Source organism: Lepisosteus platostomus, chromosome 12, assembly GCF_059453375.1.
Source record: "Lepisosteus platostomus isolate fLepPlt1 chromosome 12, fLepPlt1.hap1, whole genome shotgun sequence".
NCBI lineage: Eukaryota > Metazoa > Chordata > Actinopteri > Semionotiformes > Lepisosteidae > Lepisosteus > Lepisosteus platostomus.
Genome location: NC_142622.1, coordinates 4,341,211 through 4,368,331, shown reverse-complemented (window position 1 = coordinate 4,368,331; position 27,121 = coordinate 4,341,211). Strand labels below are relative to the sequence as shown.

At 38.3% G+C, this 27,121-nt stretch overlaps 1 protein-coding gene across 2 annotated transcripts in view; it reads right to left on the bottom strand.

The window, feature by feature from the left end:
* slc25a13 (solute carrier family 25 member 13) overlaps positions 1-18,564 on the bottom strand; it is a 62,102-nt gene extending 43,538 nt beyond the window's left edge. Inside the window, exons 1-3 of one of the 2 annotated variants that reach the window (XM_088600498.1) lie at positions 18,041-18,564; positions 3,711-3,764; positions 2,730-2,872 (exon numbers count right to left, since the gene is read on the bottom strand). In XM_088600498.1, coding sequence (XP_088456624.1) covers positions 2,730-2,872; positions 3,711-3,764; positions 18,041-18,139 — 296 coding nt within the window. In that variant the 5' untranslated portion in view covers positions 18,140-18,564. Of the gene's footprint in view, positions 1-2,729; positions 2,873-3,710; positions 3,765-8,861; positions 9,043-18,040 lie in introns of those variants that run through there. The other variant, XM_088600497.1, reaches the window with a different exon arrangement.
* Positions 18,565-27,121: the final 8,557 nt, after the last annotated feature.

Sequence of the window (27,121 nt, the reverse complement as noted above, 5' to 3'; positions counted from 1 at the left end):
ATTCGGTTTTATTTTTTTTCTAATGCTTTGCACAAAAAAATCTCCCCACTTTTTTTTCCAATGAGCCACCATTCTTTCATCTAGCCCTTATTCTGCAATTTCCCACCAGTGTGCAAAGCCTTCATCACAAATTCATGTGACCGGCAGAAAACCTAGATCTGGGTATTTTGAAATCATGGGTTGGTCTAAATGAGGAAGAATGAAAAAATGAATTTTGTTTGTTTATAACTCCTTGTTATTTCTATGTAAGAAAGCCAAAAAATAATCTTTTTGTTTTAAACTGTGCAGGAAAGTACTTATTAATAAATGGTTTGATTACGTTCCAAGTTTCAGACCTTGCAAAACATTTGTATTTTCTATTCGTATTTCAAAATTAATCAGTTGCCTATTCAAAATAAAGGAACAAGTAATAAGTTTATTCCATGCTGAAAAGAGAAGAAAGAAAACTCAACGTTTTGGCTGTGGGACCTTCTTCAGGTGTGTTTTCTGTCTTCTCTTTTCAGCAGGAATAAACCTATTACTTGTTCCTTTGCAGCCTACGCATGCTGACGCAGCTCCCCACCTGAACTATTCAAAATAAATAATAGCTATAGTATTGGATATTCAAATCTACATTTTTTTAAGTTAAATAATACAGAGAAATCTTAAAATTTCTGGAGGCTGACATATGAGAAGAGCTCAGGACACATTGTAAAGATCAAGACTGCCAAATCCAGCTGCATTCAAATGAAGACCACTCTTTAGGCTGATTAACCAGCAATTTTTGAGCTTATTATTTTCAGTCCTCTAAGACCATGTTTAGATACTGGTCTGCCCATGATTCCTAATAGATTTATACCCTAATAGCAGTAATGCAAGCATTTATCTGTATTATGATTCACACAATGCAGGACCTGAATAGCGATTTTTTACAGTCAATTACAGTGCATGTGTGATTCCTTCTGTTTAAAGAAGCTTTAATAATGTGTGCAACATGACCACATGCACTCTGCTCTGTGCTGAACACAGGTAGTTGCCAAGGTAACGCATTTTCTTTCTGACTTACCCCAACAATTTATTGCCCATCATTATGTATTATTAAAAACATACATATTAATGTACATGAAATAGTCCATTGAAAAGAATCACCTGAAAAGCCTTTCTTTATGCATAAAGGTTCTCATTCTTTACCCTTTGTCTCTGTTTAGTACTATAGCAGCTATACAGCACATTTCAAACCAATATTTTACAAACGAAATGACACAATTTACTGTACAATATAGCTATTGGATAATCCATCCTTTTTTTCTAGCCTGGTTAGACAAACCACACTAAGCATAACCAATCCGACATCACTTCCAGATTACTGTCTTGAACAATTTACTGTTATCAGGAATGCACACATTATAGGTGGAAGATATTTAATGTTTAAATTAAGTCTGATGTTTTATTCTTTTGACATAGTCAGGCCATGCTGGAAACCAGATTGTTCCATTTGTTGTAATCTTAAAAATAAAACCATGAATTATAGCAAACCACTATTTTGAGAAGAAATCTCATTCCATATTCTACAATGGCTAATGATGCAGCAGCCTACCAAGTGAGGCCATTAGAAAAGTTTGGATAGAAGTCTGAGGATTTCTTACAAAACTAAATAGCCTAAACCACTTAACTGGGTCTCAGTGTGTAGAATGATGGCCCAAAAAATATTATACCAATCACCTCATTTAAAAACGAAATGAATATCTAGATTAAGGCAAAATCACATTATGGATGAAAGTACAAAGTAGTGTTTCCTCCTCCACTGTTTGGACAGGGAGTTGAAAAGTTAAACTTGCAAATCCGGAAATATGTTTCTATTAAACAACCCCATTGTGTCTAAACAACTAAAAATGAAATTTAAATTTTTTTCTTTTACTTTTTACTTTTTGTTCTTTTACTTTTTAAAGTTTTTACTTGTCATTCAAATTTACTTGCCATAAAGAACGACATGACCTCTATATTTGAACAACAACATGTTTAAATCATTTACACCATAGTTAACAGCAGATGAAATGGGGTCTCTTCTTTGGAAGTGCTGAACACAAAAGGAATGGATTGTAAAAGGCAACATGAGACAACAACTGAACACCTACTTGCGCAGAAACGATCTAAGACCTATTTGTCAAATTCAACCTGTCCTGAAGGAAAACAAGACAAGAAGAAGTGACCATAAATCTAAACAGAGACGGACGTTCCTAAATGATGATGACAAGTGTAATTCCACGCAGAGAAGTAGAAAGAAGAAACGCAGCGTTTTGGCTGCTGAGCATCCTCAGGATTCTTCTTCCTACTTGTCAGTGTCGAATTAACCTTTACTCCTTCATTCGCAGCTGCTGCCCCACTGTCATCATCACTTAGGGTGGCCAAACTCTCGCAGCCCCCTGAAGCCTGCTGTAGTTGTGTTACCACTTCCCTGTTCCGCACGGCCACTTGTGCTGCAGTTGCCTAGAGACAAAGACTGTGATGTCTGAGGTCGCTGTGCTGTGAGGTCTCTATTAGGAAAGAAGGCACAATACAGCCCGCCTGACAGTCAAGTCCTCAATTATGTTTAATTCAAGCCAAAGCTATTCCTGCCAGCGTGGGCTATAGCGAGCATCTGGGCTCACAATCTCGGCTTTGAATGCAGTTTTAATTTTGCCCCCAAAATTGAGCGGCCTGCTTACTTTCATACCCAACAATTACAGAATTTGGAGGTCAGAAGGACTTACCCATCTTTTGTCTGATCCACAACCCCTGCCAGCAGCTGCACAGCCTTCAGGGACAGTTTCATGTCCGTGCGCGCATGAAGAAAATGAGCCACAAAATCTTCAGGGGACATGAACCGGTCATCGTTTTTCTGAATACTTGCATACTGCAAAGGAGACACAGTAAAGACAGGTGATTTTTTTTTCTTTTCGCTATATTCAGTTTCTTTCAGATCTTTCCTGCATTATTGATATTTTTACACAGGTTTTAAGCCAGCTGTAATTAAATCCAGCACCTGCTGATCAGACAGCCAAGAGCTGCCAAAGAAAGAATGCAGCTTGCAGAGGGTCCTCAGCATTGTGCAAAAGTAAATTAGTTCTGTGTCTAAACAGGAGCCTTGTCGGAGCTCAAGTTAAAAGTCTTACAATTCTTTAAAAAAGCACTGAAATATTGGTGATTCTCTTAATATAGGCCTATATATTAATTGCAGTTCAAACTATAGCAACAATGCATCAGATATAAATGTTTTAAAAGGAGAAATAAAAGCATGTTGAGTTAAACTACATAAGCATTTCTATTGCATTCTATTGAAGAATTTAAAATGATGGTGTGGCCACATCACGTGGACATTTAGTTACAGTGCAATCTCATACATATTAATATTAAAACATATTAAAAATGGGCAGCAGGATTATCATGTTTTTGCACAACACTTCCGGACCCATGAAATTTCAGTCTTCTGCTTGAGTGGCTGCTTCAGGCTCTGCACAATACACAAAGCCAAACAATCACCAGCTCCAGCAGCTGTGTGTGCTCCATTGTTTTCCAGTATTTCCACATTAAGGCAACTGATGTTTAAAGATGGGTGAAATTACTCAAAAGGCATTAAAATGTTTATTATTGTCAGGCTGTCACACAGCTTCAGTATTAAACTGCAAAACTGTATACAGTATATCAGCTGAAACATTTCTTCACCATTGTAAGTACTCGATGTTATTACCTACCTTCAAAAATATGGACTTCAGCTCAGCTGGATCAGCTCGCTTGGGTAAAACCACCTGCAAAAGTCAACACCATAATCTTCAAAACCACAGACTAGATCACCAGTTTGTATTTAAGTCATTCACCCCAACAGTAATGTACATAACTCTTTGTACTGTCATTGTGAAAGCAGCTTCTTAAAACCACATGATTTCAGATAATGATTGGTTTATATACATGCATTTAATCTGATCACTTCACTCCCTAACTAACTACTGTAACTAACTGACTGACTAATCTGATCACTTCACTCCCTAACTAACTACTGTAACTAACTGACTGACTAATCTGATCACTTCACTCCCTAACTAACTGACTAATCTGACCACTTCACTCCCTAACTGGCCTGGAAAAAAACTGCAAACTGTCTGATACTACAAATTACTGAAAAATATTAGCAATGTTTTATTTTTCATGATATAAATTAATATTACATTGATTGGCAGTTGCATTTTTAATTTCAGGATAATTAATGGCATGTCGTTTACCATACAGTGTCACGGGAAGCCTACCCGGCAAGCAACGAGCGAGAGGCAGGGTACAGCCTGGGTGGGACACCAGTCCATCGCTGGGCAAGTGCAAGCCAACCACACATGGGGACAATCTGGAGGCCACAGTAAAGGCAGAGGGGGGAAATTTGGCCTGGACACCGGGATAACTCCCTACTCTTCTCGAGAAATGCCTGGGGATCTTTAATGACCCCCAAGAGTCAGAACCTCGGTTTAACGTCTCATCCGAAAGACGGCGCCCACTACAGTGTAGTGTCCCCGCCACTATACCGGGGCATTAGGACCCACACAGGCCCTCTGTCGGTCCCACTAACACCACTTCCAGCAGCAAGCATAGCTTCCCAGGAGGTCTCCCATCCAGGTACTGACCAGGCTCAGCCCTGCTGAGCTTCAGTGGGTAGCCAGTTGAGAGCTGCAGGGTGATCTGGCTGCTGGATAATTAATGCATAATTTCTAATTAACGTATTAAATTTAAATTTTTAATTTCAAATTCAAATTAAAGAGGTTTTCAAGTTTGGAATGGGAACTGAAAATGCTCGCCTGTCTTTTGTGGCACAGTGATTGGCATTGCTGTCTTGCAGCACTTGAGCCCTGGGGTGCTGTCTGCATGGTGTTTGAACATATTCCCTAAGTTTCCATGGGTTTCCTATGGGTGCTCCTGTTTCTTTCCAGACTTCCTGAGAGTCTGTGTGTGTTTGTGTCTCTGTGCGCCCTGTGATGGACTGGCGTCTCATCCAGGGTGAACCCCGCCTGAACCTTTCGCTTGCTGGGATTGGCTCCGGCTCACTCATGACCCTGTACTGGATAAAGCAGTCCAAAAATGGACGGACTGATGACCTGTGATGTAGCACACCTGCTTCACCTGTACCTGGGGAATACCTGAGTAATACAGTCTTCTGCAGGTGAGCCATTTATAATGTTAATAGAAAGTAATAAAATGTCTCAACTGTCTGCAGCATATCAATTTAATATGCATCTATGCCACTCAAAATAAAGAGCATATTATATCAGATTATAATTAATCTGAACTCACTACAAATGCTGACAGGCTCAACATTCTTTTTCAAGAAAGTAAGTCTTAACAAGCAACTGTATCAGCTTATCTCACAGAAGGAACTGCAAGCAGTCAGTAATCACAACTGCATGTCAGCTATGCTGTCTGCACAGCTGTCTCCTTCAAGGTTAGATAAACAGGGAAAATAATCAAATACTGGAATAAGGATTCAAAATAATTACAACATAAAAGCAAATACACATAAAACATATATGCCACATCAATATTAAGTCTCTATATCATAATCTATATAAGTGCTGTTAAGTATGTGGTTAACATATTGCCTTTCTGTCACATCATCACTTAAGGCAATCTCAGTTCCATCTCTGAATGAACTGATGAATGATTCACTGTGCATCATTTTTAGGCATAAGCAGAGGTGGATACACAAGAATATTTTACTCAAATTCAGTAATGGGCAACTAGAAATGGTTTAAAACTAAACAGTGAACTGATAAAGGTTTCCTCAGCTCTGTATTATCATCCACTGGGCTAGAGTGACCTTTACAGACTGAGCTTTCCTTTGATCTGCAACTACATTTGGCACCATATCACTGGGGAACTGCTGTTGACTTAGATCTTTCCAACAGTGATGTTATCTGGGCGGCTCCAGAGCATTGCAGCTTCTAGATCGCAGACCCATTGACTACCAACAAGTGGGACATTTTTTTACAGGAGTTTTAGAAAAGTGCCCGATGGTTGTGGGCTAACACTTCAAGAACAGAACAAACCTAAGCAAGGCTCATGTTATACGTGTTTGCCTTCAACAAAAGAAGTGCTGGAAGACTTGCACATGGAGCCCAGTCCACTTATACAAAGTCAGCAAAGTACGAGGATGGAATTAAGAAGACATTCCTCTCTCATCCACAGAGAATTGAAAGTATCGCCCCTGTCTAATGTTTTGCCATATCTGCCTTCCTCAGACTGGCCAAAATAGGACCCTTTTATCCATTTTCAGCAACCGCCTTATCCTTAGAAGGTTGTGTCAAGCCCGAGCCCAACCCAGTAAGCTGAAACTACATACTAGGTGGGACACCAGGCCATTGCAGGGCAGCAAAAAGAAAGCTGTACCAAAATAGTTCACTTGTCAGACTACCATGACGTATAAACTGAATGAAAATAAACTTTTTTATATGTTTAGCATATGAGTGTTATTCATATGCTGTAGCGTTATAATAATTGCTAAATAATTGCTTAAGTGGCTTTAACTTACAACGTGAAAGAACCAGAAATGCTAGTGTGGGGAATACCGCTGTGAACAGATGTACAGCTTTGTACAAGGATTTTAGGGTCGAAAGCTACACAAGACTGTCCTCTGATAAAACAGCAGGAAATGAGTTGCGTGAGTAGCCCAATAACCAGACCTCAATTTAACAGAAAGGATTTGGAGAAATACTTGAAAACAAAAAAGTTTACAGCCGAGAGCAGGTCCTTCAGCACACCGATAGTTAACTGATAGTAGATAACTGATCCTTGTTCAGACCGTTTCTTGAAAGAAGCCCAGGTTTCAGCTTCAACAACATGACGGCGCAGTATGTTACATATTCCCACCCATCTTTTAGACCCAAGTACTGGTCTAAGTATGAATTAGAAAGGAACAAGTAATAGGTTTATTCCATGCTGAAAAAAAGAAGAAAGAAAAAACTAATTTTTTCCTTCTTCTTTTTTTCAGCATGGAATAAACCTATTACTTGTTCCTTTGCAGCCTACGCATGCTGACGCAGCTACCCACCTGAACTAAGTATGAATTATAAACAAAGCAATAAAAGCGCAAACAGAATGTTATGATACATAGTTGAAATTGCAGGGAAGTGCATTTTAAAGTGAGAACAGCAGGAACGTATTTACAACAGGAGCTGTGGAAGTCTATAACAAGCTACCCCACCATGTTATCAAAGCCGACACCCTGGCTTCTATCAGGAAGAGGCTGGCGGAGGTCCCTGGATCAATCAACGACTAACTTCCAAACAAGCTAGAAGGGAAAATGCCCTGCTCCAGTGGTAACCTCTCTCGTGCTCTGTGTTTAATTTACAGTCCTGTTCTGTTTGCTTTTTACCAGTTCATATGACAGCTGTACACAGACAATAAATAACATGCGAAGAGTGGAACAAGTCCCTCATTCTCAGCTCGCATCCCCTTCGGGTGATATGAAAACTGCAAGATTTAAAAGTGAACAAGCTGCCAAATTCTTCCATAAGAAACTATTATTTAAAAACAGTGCATAGTACTGTATGTTAACTGGCAGTAACAGATTTTTTTTCTTCCATTTTCTGAAACGGCACTTTAAATATTAGTACTTTATATAATGAACTGTTCGTCTAGCCTCACCTTCTTCATCTTGGTTTTATCACAATTAAAATGTGAAAATAATGAATAAAAATTGCGGGACATCCCTGCAATCTGAGGAGATTATCAGAATATATCTACAGTATGCGACACAACAGAGAGATGAAAAACTACCCTAGGAGCTTCACCAGGGTTTGTTCAGCTGTTGACGCAAGACAATAAAACTCTGTGCTTGATTCCCCTGCCTCAGCCTTTCTTCAATCATATGGAACTATTTTCAGCGTCTAGGGCAGGGGTGTCAAGTTCTCCTCCTGAAGGCCCTGTGTGACTGTGGGTTTTCATTCCAACCCAGCACTAAACCAGCTAAACTAGCTGGTTACTGGTTGAACCGGACCGATTTAACAGCTTCTCCCAGCTCTTCAGGTACTGCTGGTTTACAGAGAGCTGAAATCCTCCTGACCCTCCAGGACCAGGGCTGCTCATTCTTGCTCCAGGGCGACACTAGCCTCACCTCAGCTCTGACATTTCAACAGACATGTTCAAACTTGATGGATGCTTTCATGGGTGTTTCAGGCTGATAAACATCAAAACACATCTCCCAACACCCACCACAGTTTGGAAGCTTAAAGAATGTCTGGCAGGGACAATCTTTGGAAGTGGTCACTCCCTTGTCCTATTTTAAATTGACCAAGCTGTTATTCTGAAGGTTTTTTTTTCCCTTGGAGAAAGAGAATCTTTGCCAAATAAATTCAAGACAACAATATTAACGTCTAGGGACCTACAACCCCTAATGCAAAACCATTGAACCCTTTTATTCCCGAATCGTATAGCTCTTTCCTGAATAACTTTGTAAATCAAGTCCTGGACGGTATGAGTACAGGAGACTTACCCTGTCACCGTGCCGGCATTGTCATTCCAAAGACAACACCACACGTAGGACAAAAAAAAACAATACACACATCTGAATTGCTGTGCATCGTGTAGCATTTCGACTGGGTACCAAAAATAAAAACCAAAACGCTCTGCAAACCTCATAACGCCAACACCAGTACACTGTATGCTACAGTATATTCACAATGTGACCTGATGTCTCAGTACAATGTCATTGAACCCAAACTGCACAGCATCCTCTCGGGCGGATGTAAGCTGCGTTCGTGCCTTTCAAAATGAGACTTACTGGTCTCGCGTGTTAAAACAGCAACAGCTGATGCAATGAAATATTAGACTCGATTCCTTGCAATCGGTGTTAGCAGAAGTAAACTTACCTTAGCAGCCATGCTTAAAAACTCCTCCACATTGATTCAGGCTCAGCTCCTTGCGCGTGTGACGTTCCCATGGAGATCACGTGAAGACTGAGTACCGATTGGATGGACAAGCAACGCGGCCGGAATTGTTCACGTGATAGAAATCAATAAGCCGGCCTCGAGCGTGTGATCCGAGACGGCGCCAGGCGTGGTGTCTCGCAGCAGGTAGAGGAGTTAGTTTTTAACTGGGTGTCTTTGCATGATTCTCTGGCGTGATAAAGTCAAGTAAGGTCACTGTGCATTGTCGTATCCAAACATGCGCTAGTGATATTTAATCCGATTGTGAAATGAGACGAGATTTGATTAGTTTCACATTTTGCAGTAAAATTAACTAGAATGTGTAAAAAGGGTGGGAATCACGGTGGATTCATTAGCCTTAAAATTATAAACGTGCAGTATTAAACGCGTGCAGCTACGACTGCTGTTTCACAGTACTTTATTCTGCTTTAAAATGAACTCAGACACTTCATACTGTTTCTAAATTTAGTAAGTTCACGACGCAGATGGAGTGACCCTAATCAGGTCAATGGTGCAATGTTTAGGTTGCGATTGTTAGAGAGATACAGTAAGGACAAGTGTTATCGCACTCTTCCATGTGGCGTAATCAGTGTGTAAAGATGTCTAGAAAGCTTCTAAAGAATATTCTACTTTACATTGGACACAACAGGTAATCTGCTTGCAAACGAAAAGAACGCTTTTCAAAATACATGGTTTATGCAAGTACTACATAACACAATAATACCATAAGCAACATGGTTTATGCAGTGCTTTTCGGTATGGTAGAATCCATTATGACAACTTTTGTCTAAACAGTCAAGTTGCCAAAATTACATACGATTCTATAAGCATCTAACAATTGCATCGTCCAAGTACGCAGATACAGAAAAAGACAACGTCAAGCAGCTTGTTTTAAAATCTCCCAATCATGAGTTGTAGTCTACAGAAACCGGGGCGTTGTTGTAAAACGCATTTTTCAGCTTTAGTCTTAATACTGACGGTAATTTTACTTGACCTGTCCATTAATGAAGTTAGTTTACTTACAAGATCAGATAAAGGTTACTGAGGTTTGAAGACACCCGATAGATTGAAGATTACAGTTTAAACAGTTCAAATCATGAGAATTCGTGATTAATCAAAGTGTATGTAAAACATTAGCCTTTATGCACAGTAGGAGCTGTATCTTAAGTTATTGAAATTTCGACAACCAACAGGGCCTCAAACTAATGATGTATCCTAGTAAGTACTTTCTTCAAAAGGTAAAATTTTATGGATGTGCAACAGAGCTCAGTTCACTGAGTGCAATAATTGGAGTTTATTGATGAGTTCCAGACCTTTTTGTTTTTTTAAAATAATTTTTCAAGTACTGACAAAATAATTTCAAAACACGGTAGTAGTATTATCCTTCATCTGTTAAGGTGTGAAAAAGGTCAGTCATGCAAAGTCATGCAAAGTGCGTATGTTAGGGAATGTAAGCACATGATACAAATACTTTTTTCACTTGATGTCAAAGGCCAAACTTGGGCATCATCAAACTATACACAAGCTTGTAGTTTTATAGGATAATATAAGAAATTTTCAAATGTATAGATGGATGCAGGTAATAAAAAACAACAAAAGATAGGCACAGATATTAGAAGGAACAACTATATAGGATAGGCTCATGTTAAGAGTATGTGGATTATGGTAAGGAATATTAACTCTGGTCTAATCCCAATCCTACAAAATAATAATAATAATAATAATTGTAACTGTTCTAGAATTTGTCATTGTGTTTTTGTGTCAATAAAATAATAGCCTTTTCCAGATTATGGCTCAGAGGGAAGACAGAATTTGTGCTAATCACACTAATGTATATGCCGGTATATATATATATTATATGCACAACTACCTTTCTTTGTTGAGAGGATGCTGTCGCAATGCATCATGGGTATACATATTGCTCGAGTGTCGTCCAATCGCAACGCCTCGGTAGATGGAACTGAGCGCTTTTTTCCAGACTCTAGTCTCTGTGTCATGTAATACCAAGAATTTCACGAAAGCCCTAAATAAGTAACCAGAGATTTCGACAGAACACTAAATAGTTAAGGAAATACTTGAAACCTCTGGACCATAATTGTTTCAAATTCTTTCTTTTAAAAGATTGACTTTGATTTTTGCATATTTTGTTCAATACAATTTATTGTACAACTTTAAAAAAATATAGATTACTGAAGCTATGTCTGCAGACATGAGTCTTGGAAAATTCTGTTGAGAAAAAATCTTAAATACTGTTAAGTCAATGAGGTTACACTGTGGCTTGTATTGTTGCTGATATTGCAAATGATACTGAGACCTGAAATGTATTCAATTTTGATTTTTATCCCAACAAACGCAAGTCATTTGGTAGTCAATTTTTTGTTATTTAAATGTTTGCTATGCAGGATTCTTTGACGTGGTGTGTATTACTGTAACTGCTCAATATTCCTTTTAAGAGCCAAATATGCAAATCTATGGACTGGCATATTTGAGTCAAAATCTTCTGTCATATGTCCTTTTTTCTGTGGTTAAATTGTTGTTGTGCTACTTTCTTTTTTGCATTGCAAATGCTTTGTGTCAGAAGGAGAATTTTATAACTACAAAAGCAAAGGTTAACATTACCCAAAGTATAAAAACAATTTAAAAGGGGTCAGAGGGCCCCTAATAGCGCATGGTCTTTTCAAAGAAAATGCATTTTGTGCACAAAGTAATTCATAGCTTTTTGTCGGCTGCTTCTTGGATTCTTGGAGTAACAGCATGAACCATAGTATTTTTCTCAGCGGGTCTTCTCTACTGCAGAACGTGCTCTAATGGGGAAATTCCTTTTCTCTAAATATTGGTGGTATGTCTTTTTCAGTTATTGGAAAATAACTGTCTGCAATATTTTATAGACTAATAAAAATCATACGAGCTGAAACCTTTTGTTGCATTTTCTCAGTATTTCATGCTTCATTACCTGATATATTCATTTGTATTCGTGCAATATGTGTCTTTCAAGGAACTCCTTGCACATTTTTGGTGTGTTTTGTGAGCATGTTGCCACTATGGATTATGGAAATTGATATTAATTAGTCTTTCAGCAATTTCAAAGCAAATCCAAGCTTAGACCCCCAAATCTTCCATACTGTATTTTCAAGCCTTACGGAATGTTGTCACCTATTCCCAGTGTGTCCTGTGGCCTTAAATCTGAACTGCCAATAAGCAGATGAGTTAGTTAGCATAAACACATTTTAAAAAAAAGAGAAAGGCTCTTCATCCTCCTAGAAATACATCCCCGTTTGCGTTATCCTCTTAAATAGATGGTGTGTTTTGTCTTTAATCTGTGTGGAGGTGTTTCATGTGAGCTTTTAAGCAGATAACACAGGGCTACTTTACATTAGGTGTGTTTTGCTGAGCTTCATGAAAGCCAGCAGTATAAAACTTAAAATTGTGGAAAAGGTGAACAGTAGCGTTAAGAAAATGTATTGCAACACAAAGCTGAACAGCAAATTAATGTTGACTGGAAAGTCCTTTGTTCCAGTTACGGGCTCTAATACTGTACATCCATCCATTGTCCGGCGAATCGTCCAGTTCAGGGTCACAGAAGAGCAGGTGCCTATCCCAGCAAGCAACAGGCGTAAGGAGGCATACACCCTGGACGTGACGCCAGTCCATTGAAGAGCCGGAGGAAAATTAACCTACCAGTATGTCTTTGGACTGTCTTTGGAAAGTATGTGAACTTTAGTGTGTGTGTGTTAAAGAGACATGGGGTATCTGAGACATGATTACAACTGGAAAAAACATGGAGGTCATCATCATAACGAGCAATTTGATCTTTTTGTCCATACAGAAACATCTCTTCCTTCAGCTGCACGGCTAAAAAGAAAGCAGTTGTATATTTAATGTATGTCTCAACAAAAAGCCTTCTGACCTAAACTGAATCTGTGTTGCTTACGTAATAATCATGCATCTCCTTTCTGTAGGGAGAACATACTGTACTGTAACAACTTAAAAATGAACAACTAAAGGTGACAATTCAAGAGGAGGATATAATCCATTTGGTAGTTGGTAGCTATTTCATCCCAGAATCTCATCCAGCTATTTCTTGAGATAAGACAGCGTAACAGATTCAACATCAGGGCTAGAGAGTGTGTTCTGTACTTCCACAGGCCTTTGAGTAAAGCTGTGACTTCTGTTCTCAACCTTAAAAACACATCCTCGTAGTTTCCTCTTTTGTTGCAGTTTGTGTTTCAGCGCTGCAGATTGCTGTTGTTATTGCCTGTTCAAAGAACTCGAACATGTTAGTGAGGCAGGACCCTTTTCTAAATCCATGCCCTATATTACCTTGAAGACTTTTTCAAATTGTGATACACGTAACACAAGCTGGAAAAGCTTTGCCTGTACCCCATTTCCCCCCTCTTTCTTCCATGTGTGGCATTCCGTTTACAATGTGCAACAAGTATGAATGCTTTTTTTCTTTTCCCCCTGAAGCTGGAAAGCATCAGAAAAGAGGAAACCCAAGGGCAGATGAGCTTACTATATTTAGCTCAGTAGACAGATGTTTTTTTGGAATTAATCTATTTTTAGCTTTTTCAAGTTTGTGTTTAAAATGACATGGCTGTAAACAAACTATTCAACCTATTTCATTACACTTAATGTTAGGCTGACAGCCAGAGTGTCTCTATTAATGGATAATGATGGACGACCCCTGAGGTCCTAAAGTTAAATGCTTACTATTAAAAGAAACTAAGACAAGGTTGCATTTTAGAAAGTGCACCTTCATTTTAAATGTTGACAGGCTAATTGTTTTTCCTTAAATACCTGCATAAATGAAGGCTCTGGTCTGTGTTTTGTGATTGTATGTCAATCACTAAATGTCTTTTTTTTTGTCTGTAATGTTGACACATGCTGACAGCATTAGATTTAACAAGGGGCTACGGTTGTTACTACCGTGCTTTGAAAAAAAATGAGGTCAAAGAGAGAATACAGTTCAAATAGAAACATATTCAAGATGTGTTTATGATATGGAAATGAGATTCACAGGAGTTTCTGTTCCATGTACTCTATACTGTAGATCTCATGAAAATAAGGTAAACTGTTTCTGCTACTTTTCCTTGTCTCTCTTTAGCACAGTTATGCAATGACTTTGTTGAAACATTTTACTTTAAATATTCATTTTAACATTTGTTATGTTTTTATTATTCCAGTATTGTAAAGATAGGAAAAGATTATTAATTTTTAAAATCACAAAACACAGTAATACGCTTTGACAACAGGCTGCCTACTTACTGTAAATATACATAAGAATACAAGTTTGACTTGGGGCTGAATTTGTTAAAGTAGTGCATCATAATTTATTAAGGTAGTGCATTTGTTAAAATAATACATTAAATAGACAATCAAACTGGTTGGTTGAATTGTAGATCATTTTTATTCTTATTCATTAGTCCACAGATTAACTTAGTATTTCTCACTTTAAAAGTGTGTAGTTCATCACAGTGTTATGTAATATTTCCCGATAATAATAATGCTACATCCTTTAAACTAGCAATAGAAATATTAATAATAGCAAAAAGAAAAAAAAAACATACAGCACTACTATTATTTTGCATTGCATTTATAATCTATTAAATACAAAACTTGAAAAACAATGTTATCAGTCGCTTATAGTTTACAATTGATTTAAGCCATGTTTAAGACCTCAAAATCCTGGTCTTTATGGGAACAAGAAACATTTAATTGCATTCATGCGGGTTGTTTATCAGTTTCTACGTGAGTCTTTTTTTGTGCCCGCAGACAGAAGGTTTGGCGGGAGCCCAGTTGTTATGAGGTTTGTAAACTGCTGCCTCCCGAAAGGCACTGATGCAATGAGTGGAAAAGGTGAATAAAAATCATTAAGACTAAATAAATAAACGTGCTCCTGTCAACAGTCCCAGCTTAATTCAGTAAAAAGCAGCGGGTGAGGCAATCTGGTCTCTACAAACCACTTTCTTATAAACCTATGAGCCAAATATATTAACCAACCTGCTGTGGCAGTGGGCAATGTGCTTAATTTCTTAAAGTGTGATCTCACTATACGTAGGTCAAATATATACACAGACAGACGTTCCCCATATAAATACGCTATCCAGGAAGAGTTTTGAAAATGCCTTTGAGGTATTAAGGAAAATGCTTTTCAGACTGGATGAAGGCGTGAACGTAGGAATTATTTTAAAAACAGCAATACGCATTCTGAGAAGAGTGAAGAGAATCCAGTTAAATCCAGAGTTTAGGGGTCTGAGTCAAAAAATGAGTGAATTGACATCTGGGACCACAACATCCCCCAGACCTGTAGCTACTCTGAAAAGTTCCACCTATTTCCTTGTTGGGTTACAGACTTCACAAAGTTTCAGGACTGTGCAGTAACGTCCACTTATTACCAGCCTCATGAATGTATTTTTATAAAAAAGGACAACACACTTCTTTACAAATTGGGGACAGTGTTTTTTTTCCTCTACAGTAAGTTTATAACATGACGTTAAATAGAAACCAGTGTCCAGAAAATCTCAAATGGCAATTTGAAATTTAAGGAATTTCATTTGGAAAATAGAACTTAATTTTCTAAATAATCCTGATGACTGCACTTAAAAATATCATCTTTTGGACATCCTAAAAGCAAATGCTGCTAATAGTATATATACAAATAAAGCAAACACCCCATATTGGAATAAATGATGAGAAAAAGCATGTAATATTTGTCAACAGTAAACAAAAATTGATAAAAGGAAGACTGTAAGTAAAAAATAAATTTTGAAAACAGTCCTTAATTAATGCTTTCTGCAGTTACAGAACATTGGAAGCAGTTTGAAGTATATTAAATGTTTTTTAAGCAAGCCACTGTCGACAGTGGACAGAAAGCTGGAAAGCACAAATTTCATCTGAATTTTACCTTTACAAGAGTGGCAGTACTTACCGTCATTACGAAGTGCAATAATGAAAAGTGACAGGATTTTTTTCATTGGAAAAAACAATATCCTTGTTAAATTAACATTCTGAAGACTGAACCCCCCTTTGTATCCCTACTGGTTTCATTCCGCACCTAAATAAAATAATGAATTCTGACGTTATTTTTACAATTAAATAGAAACAAAACCTGCACACAGTGGTTCCAGTTTTTTTTTAAAGTCATTTACTCAATTTGTGTTTTGAACAGAACATCACCATAACGGGTTGGCTAACCTTGTCTGAAGCTACTGGTGGGTTGCATGTCAGGAAATAGCGGGGTATCGCCAATGGTTTTACACTAATTTCATGGATGCTTTTCAGTTTACGTTTTCTCCCCCCGTCTTCCTTTTTTCCTTCTTCAAAACCTCAAGGAAAGTGCTTCTGAATATATCTGCTTAACATCTTTCACCTCGAATGAGGAGCTACACTAAACATGCGAGGGGCATGTGGGATGGGCAAAACTGCCCCTCCGGAGGGATCAGCGGATGCACTTGGCCGTTTGAGAAGGACCAGGCAGGGGGTTTTGCTCCTTAAAACAGAGCCCACACTCAAACCTGCAACCTGAGAAGATGGAGGTCCCCCTTCTCCTGCCTGTTTAAATGAACCCAGATGGCACACACAAACAGAGAGGCTAGCCATCTTGGAAAAAGGCCCCAGGGCTTTTTTTTTTTCATTCCGCAATACCAGTTGTCTTCCAGATTCCTGTGCCTTTTCTTCACTCACGTGCACTCGCGGTGAGGCGTTCGCTGGCTTCGTCGCGGGAAATATCCCAGAAGCCTCGGTCTTTGAGCTAAACGGTACATAGTGTGATCCCCAGGCCTTTTCCTTCCTGGAAACATCCCACCTGGACGGAGCCCTAAGACCACGGGCGGTCTTCAATTATCCGCTACATTAGCGCTTCATCAGATAAATCCTTTGTCTGTGAATTTGATTAAATTATCCGAAAGGCACCAATGACACGAAGTACGGAAAGTTTGTGACTGATGAGTGCGCTGGGAATGAGTGTTAACCTATACAAACAGTTCCTATGGGAATGTAAAAAAGCAGGACCCTGAATAACTGTATTTGAATGCTGAAGTAACTGTATGTATAAGGAAATTCATGCATTCACCATATTGAGATTGGACTTTTAAAGTATTTTGTGCAAACATATAAGAATAAATGGTTTCAGGCCATGATTTAATGCTTTCTTTAAATTCTGAAAGCATACTGCGGTGTTTTGATGGTTTTGTGACTGACTGTATGATAAGACCTATTGATAACTGTTTTTCTGCTATTCTGATAATACACATGTGATTTAAGTCTATTGAAAGATATGTATTGGCTGCTCAATACAATGCTTTAACACTGTGTGTTGTGATGCATAAAATTCGATATGTGCTATAGTCCTCTGTTTCCATGGTAACTCAGTCCACCACACTACAGTTACAACTCTGTGAAGCAGCTGGAGACATCGCATCTATATAATATTTGAAACTACAAAAAGTAAAAGAAAAGGATCATCAAGTAAGAATTTTGCCTAAAAGGCATTCACAGCTTTAAGATGATATTTTTTCAGTTTTAGCCCTGAATTTCATGTAGTGGTTGCAGGTCTCTGTCAGTTCACATTACCTTTATGCTACCTTGATTCTGAGAAAAGGCAGACGTCTGTATCGTACAAGGAAAACACCAAAGGTCTTATCGCTGTGTATAATTCGGAAGACAAACCCAGCACGAAGTACATATCAGGAAAAGTATTCTGGAATTCAAATGTGTCCAGAATGACCCCATTTTGTATGACACTGTTTACCATACATGACAGAATACTGCAGCCAAATTTACAAAAAGTAAACAAAAGATAAACTTCCCAAAACACCTTAGCGTTTTACCTCTTTTGCATTGATGCTATTAAAACAACAAAGAGAATATGTATCATTAGATTAAACTCTGTTTTACACTCTTTGTTATAATAAAATGGCTTTTAGGCATTATCAGTTTCCATGCATTATGCATTAATTAACTTTGGATAGAAATGCTCTGTATACACTTTGATTGTGAAATTAGTAAAGTCAGAAAATTAATGAATCTTTGACACAAGCAAGCAGTATCAGCCAACATTATTACAATACAGTAATGGTGATTTCAGCATCAACAACAACAACAGCAACAAAATCCAAACTGACCTCATGGTTAAGGAGGGGTGCCTGAATTCTGACAAAGAAGAGTCCTTTGGATTTAAAAACACAACATTTTTTTCCTTCCCCCTGCGGTCCTGCCTGCATCACGAGTTCATCCTTAAGGCAGGCGTGACGATGGTGAAATGCAGTGCTGTGCTCAGAGTGAGCTCATTGTTATACTCTTCACCCCTTCGCCACCTTTAAAGTTCCAAGCGAGCAAAGTACAGTCCTGCTACGAACTTGTGCCCTGTAGAGGAGGACAGCCTCTCATCTCTAGGTGGTCCTCCGAGAGCCCTTTGTCTTGTTCTGTCCTCATGAACCACAGGGAAACACAACTGCTTCTGTTGTCTTTTCTTCCATTCTGATCTGCACGGCTCCTGCCAGAAACAGTGACTATCACACCTGTTCGTTTCCTCTCCAAAAACAATTTAGCAATAAGAGGGGAGGAAATTTAGCTGCTGACCTTGTTCAAATTTGATGCATCCTGCTTTTTGGATGACGTTTCATCTCACCCTTTCTGGATCCTCATGAAAATGAATTGTCTTTTTCTTTTTTCTCTTAAAGAACAAAATGTTCTGGTACATAGAAATCTCTACCACTCCCTGTCAAAAGCATCACAAATGTGTTTTTAAAATGCAGCTTTTTTAATATTCCAAATGTTCGTGTTCTTTTTGTTTTTCCAAATAACATTGTAAATTTATTTTTCAGAAAGTTTTACAGAAACAATAACCCAAAAAATATTTTGGGTTATTGTTTCCCATCCTGAAATGCCCTACAAGTACAGTTATTTCTAATCAGTTTTTTTTCTGATTAATGTCAGTAGTGATTTATTACAGATATAAACAATAGCTATAGTTGTAATGTATATCACCTATTGAAAAGAAAGCTTTGTTTATCCTTAAAGCTGTTCCTTGTAAGCCATATGCTGAATGGTTTTGATGCAACAAATGTATGTTTTAGTGTCTATCAATATTGGAGAAAGTTATTAAGTTAAAAGTTGTTTGTGAAAGGAGTTATTTTTTAAATTAATATGAATATGGGGAAAATTGCTTTTAAGATTAAACTGTACTTTACATAGTAACTGTACACACTACATACTAATTACATCACTGTAACCAAGTTCTTGTTAAGTTTAAAAAGTTATCACTTACACAAGTAATTTGTAACTGTAATGGATTACTTTTTAAAAGTAACTTTTCCCAGCACTTCTCTCTATAAATACTGTATATACACTATACCCATGTCATGCTGATGAGCCTGAATTAGGGTGAAACAACTTTCCATGGCTTTTTACTTTGATGTCATACACATAAAGTGCAATAAAACTGTTTAGACAGTTCTGCCTTCAAGTGTTTTGAAATGACCAGAGCTAATTAATATTAACATTTCCGTAATTCATAGCACTTAAAACACATCCGAACCCTGAACGGTATTCCTTGTAATACACTTTTGCAGATATACAGTACAGACTATTATTTCCAGTGGTCATCTTACACAAGATTTTGTCTTTGGTTTATCTCCACCCTTCCCTAATCATTTATAACTGTCTATTGTCTGTGACCTGAAATATTGTAGCATCCAACACACACTACACTGTAAACATGAGACCATTATATGGTCTGTGTTTTTCTACACCTCTGCTGGTGTTTATTCTCTTGTGGCTTGCAAACATTTTGTGGAAGAGTCACAGATTTTTACAAGCATTCCAATAATTCTGGTCATGCGTGTACCAGTTTCTGAATATCTGAAAAAAAACCCCAACAAAATATTTTTTCTGTTCCCTACAGCCTGTACGCAGAGCAGTTCAACATCTGTGATTATTCACTTATCCAGCCCTCTGACTCACAGACAAAAGATCACCAAACAGCCACATACTGTACAGTTTTCACCTTTGGAAGACCCACAGATCTGATAGACAGTCTTGGAGCTCAGTCTTAGTCCAGTACTGGGACTAAGCCAATGCTATAAAAGCAACCTGGAAGACCTAACAAATGTGGGAAATTTGCTTTCGGATGGATTGCAGGATTAAATTCTAGCAGCAAGGAAAAAAGAACAGAAGGAAAAGTAGTGCATTCCTCGCTTCTTAATCTAAAGGCACGTGACAGAGTGGAACCAATGATTCTTAGCTTTCATCAGACTCGAGAGTATTTCTCAGCATACTCACCCTTGAGTAACCTGTGTCACTTTTAATTTAACCAAATTTCTGTGAAGGAATCCAGATCCAGAATTCTGAAACACACACCAGTTCTTTGTTTGCCTGAGTCACATTTATTTTTTTTCCAGGTCCAGGCACAGTGGTAAGAATAAACTATACATTTCCTTTTTCATTTAGCTAAACATTGACCCCTGGTTATGCTCATTTTAAAAGAATTTGCCACCTTGAAATAAACAGTTAACTTTACAGTGCCAAAACCACAAAACAACAGGAAGGCGTGACAATCTGTGTGTTCACTGCCATGATAGACAAATCACCCCCCAGTAAAAACTCAGTAAATATTTTTGAGTAATCTCAATTTTTACCAGTGCGTTTGTTTCAATTCAATGCTTAGCGTTAAAGGAAAATAATACGCCCATTATTCAAAAAGAGCAATATAAGTTTAAAACATTAATTTAAAAAAATCACTATGCATGATAACAATAATTTCTAATGCAGAAAATGTTTTTGATGCAAAGAGTACTGAGCACCACATGCTATTGGTACCTACAGTAAGCAGGTTTACCATGGTAAACAGCCAGGCTTTCCCCACCCCTTGTTCTACCTGTCTCCTGTAGTCTACATCCTGTTTCATACCTGCAGTGTTTGCCATGGTTTTGCCTAGCCTAGTATCCCACAGCAAATTGCTGTAAAGGCAGTAGAAAAAGCACATGAGGCCAAGCTCTCTCTCTTTTTCAGATGGTGATAATTTCCGTGTGGAGAGTTATTGATTTTCCCCTCACAAACGACAAATCCTTTCCTATGAGAGTCCACACGCAGGATGGTCTTTCGGTCCAACCTTGCTCTGTTTTGCTCTAAATTGTTGGTCTGCATTCGGCACAGTTGTCTTTTTCTTTACTTACCGTTGCCCATCAGTTTGTGTTCCATTTTCCACTTTGCAATGAACCTGGGGCATGTTTCTGTCAGTTTCCCTTTGTGTGCATAACGTACCAAAGACAAGTGTTTTTTAACGTACAGAAGTAATGACAGCTGCGGACTGGACAACGGGGGCAGTGCCACTGGCTCGTAGCACTCGGTGTCCTAGGTCCAATTCCGTACTGGGATGCCATTCCGTGGGGAGTGGGTGTGTGCGTCCATGTTTGCTTGGATTACCTGTGGGTGCTGTGGTTTCCTCCCATCTCTCAAAGACGTGCTGATTCGGATAATTGGTATCTCCAAATCGCGCTTGCGTGTGTCCTGCGAAGGACCAGGGTCCCCTCTATGGCGTAGTCCTGTTTTGTTCTCTGTACTCCAAGTTTTGGGGTGGGCCAGGTTGCTGTGACCACATCCATTATCCGAAATAAATGGCTTTTTAATAAAGTGATGGAGGATGACTGCTGAATATCTGTGAATATAAAATACAGCAAGTATGCAGGATATTCTACAAACTAAATAGGGAATGAGATAAAAAAAAACTGTAGGGCAGCACGGTGGTGTAGTGGCTAGCTGCCTTGCAGCGCTGGGGACCTGGGGTCTGTCTGCATGGAGTTTGAATGTTCTCTCTGTGTTTGCAGGGGTTTTTATCAGGTGTTTCAGTTTCCTCCCATGGCCCTGAAAACATAACTAATATGTTTCATGGAAAACTGGCCCTGGTGTGAGTGTGTGCATGCCTGCCTCTATCCTGGAATGGACAGGTGTCCTGTCCAGGCTGTACCCTGCCATGTGCCCGTTGCTTGCTGGGATAGGCTCCTCTGTGAACCTCGATAGGAAGAAATGGTTACAAAACAATGGAACGCTGTAGAAATGGCCTCCTTTTTTTTGTTTTTATACATTTCCATTTTGTCTTAGAAATGCAAATTACCTATTGCTCTTACACCCCCTTAGTTTTGAGGGGTTGATTCAGTGCATTCCTACTGAAGTTACAGTACAGTAAATACTTTCTGTGTGTGGTTATGCTAAAGTAATACGTTTTGTGAACACGTTCAATCTGTAATATCTTACGCTTAGCCTACTGATGTACCTTTTAAACACAGGTTATAATAAAACAAGTGTTTTGATTAAAGCTTTAAGAAGTTTTATTCTAAGAAAGCATTTTCTCATTCCCATCCTCTAGGCAGAACTCTTGTCTACTCTCAAGAACATGAGAGGTTGTTCCAGACTCCCACAACCCATAGTGTAAATATTTGTTTCCTGTTCTCAGTTTTAAATGCTCTACTCTGGTTTCTGCTGGTGAGCTCATGTTTGCGTTTCGCTACTGATTTCCTGGCTTTACACACCAGCAGGGGAATAAGACACCTATAAACATCAGCATGACACCACTTCCACCAATCTCCAGAGTCTCTTCAAAACACACCCCTTCAGTCTACACCTGTAATATCATCAACAACTGAGGGGTCATTCAATGTACAGTTTATGCAAGAATGCATGTACAAATAAGAAGGTAAAGTAAATACAGTATAACTATTAGACCAGTTATAATTCATGGCATCAAGAGTGGATAATTGCTCCATGAAGCTGTGCTGAAGCTGTGAAATTATTCTCTTAATTTATTCTTAACAGCCCAGTGTATCATCTGCAGTGGAATGATTTGATATTCATACTTATTTCATAATTAGCAAAGAAGACTAATGGACAAACTGTAATTATCAAGTACCAATATATATCTGGTTGATTTAAGAGACCCAGCAGGGTGCATATTGAAAATATTACTTATAACTATGGACACTTCCTATCTTGTCTCTTCATGAAGAAAGATTTCTTGTGCAAAACAGATTTTTTCTTATATGTCCTGTTTAATGGATCTTTAGCCACAATTACTGCTAACATAGTATTTGTAATTTAGCACTTACATTATTTAAATAATTTTGTTGTTTCTACAGTAAATAGTTATTTGTAGGTTGTCCAAAATTGTTAACAAAGATACAAAAAGATCAGTTTCTGACCCTGAATATATTTTAGTTAATAATATCTACAGTAGTCTTATTGATTGAATTTATGGGAGAAAACAGCCTTTCTAAAAGATAATTATGAGTCTTTTTTCTAAACCTGCTACCTTTTTATTTTGCTACCGGCTTTTTTTTACAGTTTTGGAAACTGAAAAATGTTAGAAAACATGGTATTACTATCGGACCTGCAGGAGAACATGCAAATCTAAAGCTGACAGAAAGGATTACACAGCTTTAGTGTCCATTTTAACCAGAGGCTTTTATCATGCCTCACTTCATCAGGAAGAGTTCAGTAGGTGGCACTAATAAGCTAATGTGTGCTTTTGTTGGGATATTATCTTCAAAGACATGACTTTCTCTTACTTCTGTTGTTATAATAGCAGAGCTTGCATTAATGTGATTTTCATCAAAACTAGTCTGAAAACCTGTATCAAAGCAAATTACTCAGTTCTTCAGCCACCTTCGTTAGGTCTACCAAGCCTTCCAGTAGGCAAAGGCTGACTATTTTGCAAGACTATTTTTGTTGTACATGTCAGAATTATTATAATTTGTATCTTGCATGTCATGCACAAGTATTCATGGAAATTACAGTCTGTAGAAAACACAAGGCAACCTTTTTAGTTTTTGATGGAGAAGGCCTATCCATAAAAGGGTGACAAAACTGAACCAATACAAAATCAATATGTCTGACTTCCGTTATGCAGAGGTCATCAAAACGGCACTAAACTAAAGGATGACCCATACTGAAATAAGATCCCTTGGACAGTCAATTTGGACTAGAAAATGTTTTGCTTGATTAACTTGAGTTCTTTCAACAAGCAACAACAGTAATGGACATGCACAGAGCACGATATGCACCATATTATATTATAAATGTATGTAATTTGTAAGAAGGCTTTTAATAAAGCTCCTCATAAAAGACTTATTATCAAATTACAGGCAGTAGTCGTTCTTAGAAATGCCTGTGTTTGGCTTGAACAAGTAGGTAAGAGGTGAATGCTTAAACTGAAGTGATTGAATTAATGGAGAATGAAAGGGGTCTGAACTAGGACTATTGTTACCCCTAATTTATATATTTATAATCTTCATTCTGATATAGTTAGTAAACCACTAATGTTTGTGGACAACAGCAAAATAGGAGGATTAGTAAATACTGTATTTTGTAGTATTATGTAGTACAATCTACAGGAAAGTGCATTTAAATCTAAAACCAGGAGGCACTTCTTTAACCAAAGGGGTTTGGGAGCCTGGAACAATCTACACATCCATGTTTTTGCAGCCAAACCCTGGTTTCTTTCAAAACACAGCTGAATCCTCAGATCAATTACCTACTAACTGCCAAATGAGGGCTAGATGGGATGACTTCTGCTTGTTGCCAGTCCTGAGTCTGATCACTTATTAAAACATTGTGCTTAATTTAGAATCCGACTTTATTTTTATTTTTGTAAAAATAAAAGTCAGCAGCTTTTATTATTATTTGTAGTTGTTGTTACTTGAAAGGGTGGTTTTAACAGTGCAAGACTACAAAGAGAGGGCAAGTTTAACTAATTTTCCAAATCTAACAATAACTGTTCTTTGAAATGAATTGTTTATGGTTACATTGATCGTTGTTTTGTAAAGATATTTAATGTATAAAATGTAGCTAAATTAATGTTAATGTGTATTACAATGACTGTAGACAACTGATCATCTTTACCCCCTGTCTGTATCTGTTACTGTATTTGAAAGCCAGGATCTTTTTAAATAACATCCAAATGAAAATAAATCTGCGAAGCCTGGCATGTTTGCATTTCAAAGGCCCTGCCAAGTGAGGGGATATTCAAGTTATTTAAATGATATTTTTGAATTTATATGGGGGACAATGCAAATTGAAACAACTGGAGTCACTTTGAAGGACATAAAACATTCCCTTCCTGTTGAATTTCGCCATCAATGAGCGTGCTTCATTATTGTCATGGCGATCATCCTGGTTCGGAGAGCGGTAGAACGTGGAGAAATAAGGAAGTCCATTGACACCACCGTGTGCTGAGCGCCTGGTGAAGAAAACGCCGTATTCTTGTCAGCCTTTCTCACTTATTATTCCCTATCACAATAAACAAGCATGACGTTACCACATTGGGAGCACTTGTTATTATTTTTTAAGTAATTACACCTTATTATACATGTTTACTTTTCAGAAAGTGCAGGTGTGGGATGGAGAGCTGTGGGTGGTGTGGAGGGGCCTCACTGGCAGCAGTTACCCTGTGAGTCATGTTACTCTGGATTTTGGTATTGTAACTGTTTTTATCACTAATTTAGTCCCACAAAGAAATCTGCAATTAGTTCTATTATTGGAGCAGCTGTACGCGTCTTGACAATGACAGCGTCTTTCTTGATTTGAGGAATAGCTTGTTGTGGTCGTGTGAGCTGAGGTTTCATGCCGCCAAGCAGTATCTGGATAAAACCAGCGCTGGAAAGCCCTCTCTGGAAGAACATTATCACCCTTTAATTTATTACCAATCCACCACATACGCTCAGCTTCACTGATTTCATTATTTTCTACCTGTCCACCTTATGTATCACTGCTGAATGCATCTGCCTATTGTGTGGATGTCATCAGCAATTCTCCCTGTAGTGTACTTTGAGTTTTACACACCTACGAGGTGCATAATATATATATATACGAAATTCCAAATGTAGTGTTTTGCAATGTTCTTCATGGGACATTACAGTCTTATATTTTACTTTCTGAACAATAAAAAATTCTAAAGGCACTTTTCACTTGCAGGCAGTTAGTTCTTGAACTCATTATCCCAGGAAAAAGAGAAACGGATGCTTTGCAGTCTCAGGAGGGAGTAAATGCAGTTTTACTCAGGGCTAGAACTCATCTTTGGCAAAACTTTGTGCATGCTTGGAAAAGGACCTCATGTTTCCTGTCTGCAAGGATTGGGATCAGATGCTTCATGTCTTCTTTTATCCCACTTCTATCTGATTACTTTACTGTTTGATTTTTAATTCTAAATGCAGTGATTCTGAATAGAGATTAGCTGTACTAGTGTGGCAGTTCTATATTATTTAAGAATATAAACACTTATGTTTATTGCTTTTCGTAAGTCATTCCACTCATAACACATATGCCCAGGTCACAAATGCATTTCATGAATGTAAGTTACAAAACTGAGTATGTAAATCAACTCCATCTCTGGGTCACAGTGTGACCAGGGAGCACTGTAGCTCCACTGCAGGTAACCTTATTCAAGACTGATGACTGTCTTTATCCAGAGGATTGTGAAACCAAATACCACGAGTGACACAGGTGGCAAACAAACACCTTACTACTCTCACACAAGAGGCTAATCTTCTGCTGCAGAAAACAGGTGACCTGAACTGCTGGAGCACAGCAAGCCTTTGGCATAAACAAATGGCGCAGGCATTCTTCTATATCGTCACTCTCATTTCCACCACTTATGGATTTACACACTTCAACAATTTTCCAACAATTAAAATAATGACCTACCACACAGCACCTATTTTCTGAGTCTACGAGGATTTGATCAGTTTTTTTGTGCTCAGACAGAGACAGGGAGAATCCACACTACACAGGTATTTGTGAACATTTCCCTAGGGCAGCCTCCTATTTAAACAGCTGCTTTTGGACCTCAACAGCAGCTTCACACAGAAGCTAGTGTTAGAGCCGTGCAGCCTGGTGTTCTGAGGCGAGCAATTGCCAAACCTGTTTTCTCTGCTGGCAATCTTTCTCCCCCCTTAATTATAGGTCACATTGGGACAGTAAGGTTCCCAAAGGCTTTGCTCTGCAGGCCACTAAAGCACCGTGGAAGATCAGAGCTTCTTCAGCATGATGCCACGTTCTGCAGCTTTTCACTGCCTAGAATCAATGACAATGGAAACACAGGAATCAAGGTTTAAAAGCAAAAAGCATCACATGAGTTCTGCACTATTTTATTTAGCCTATCAATTATAAAAAGGACATGAATCCTTTTGCATACACTCATCCGAGAGGTGATTTGT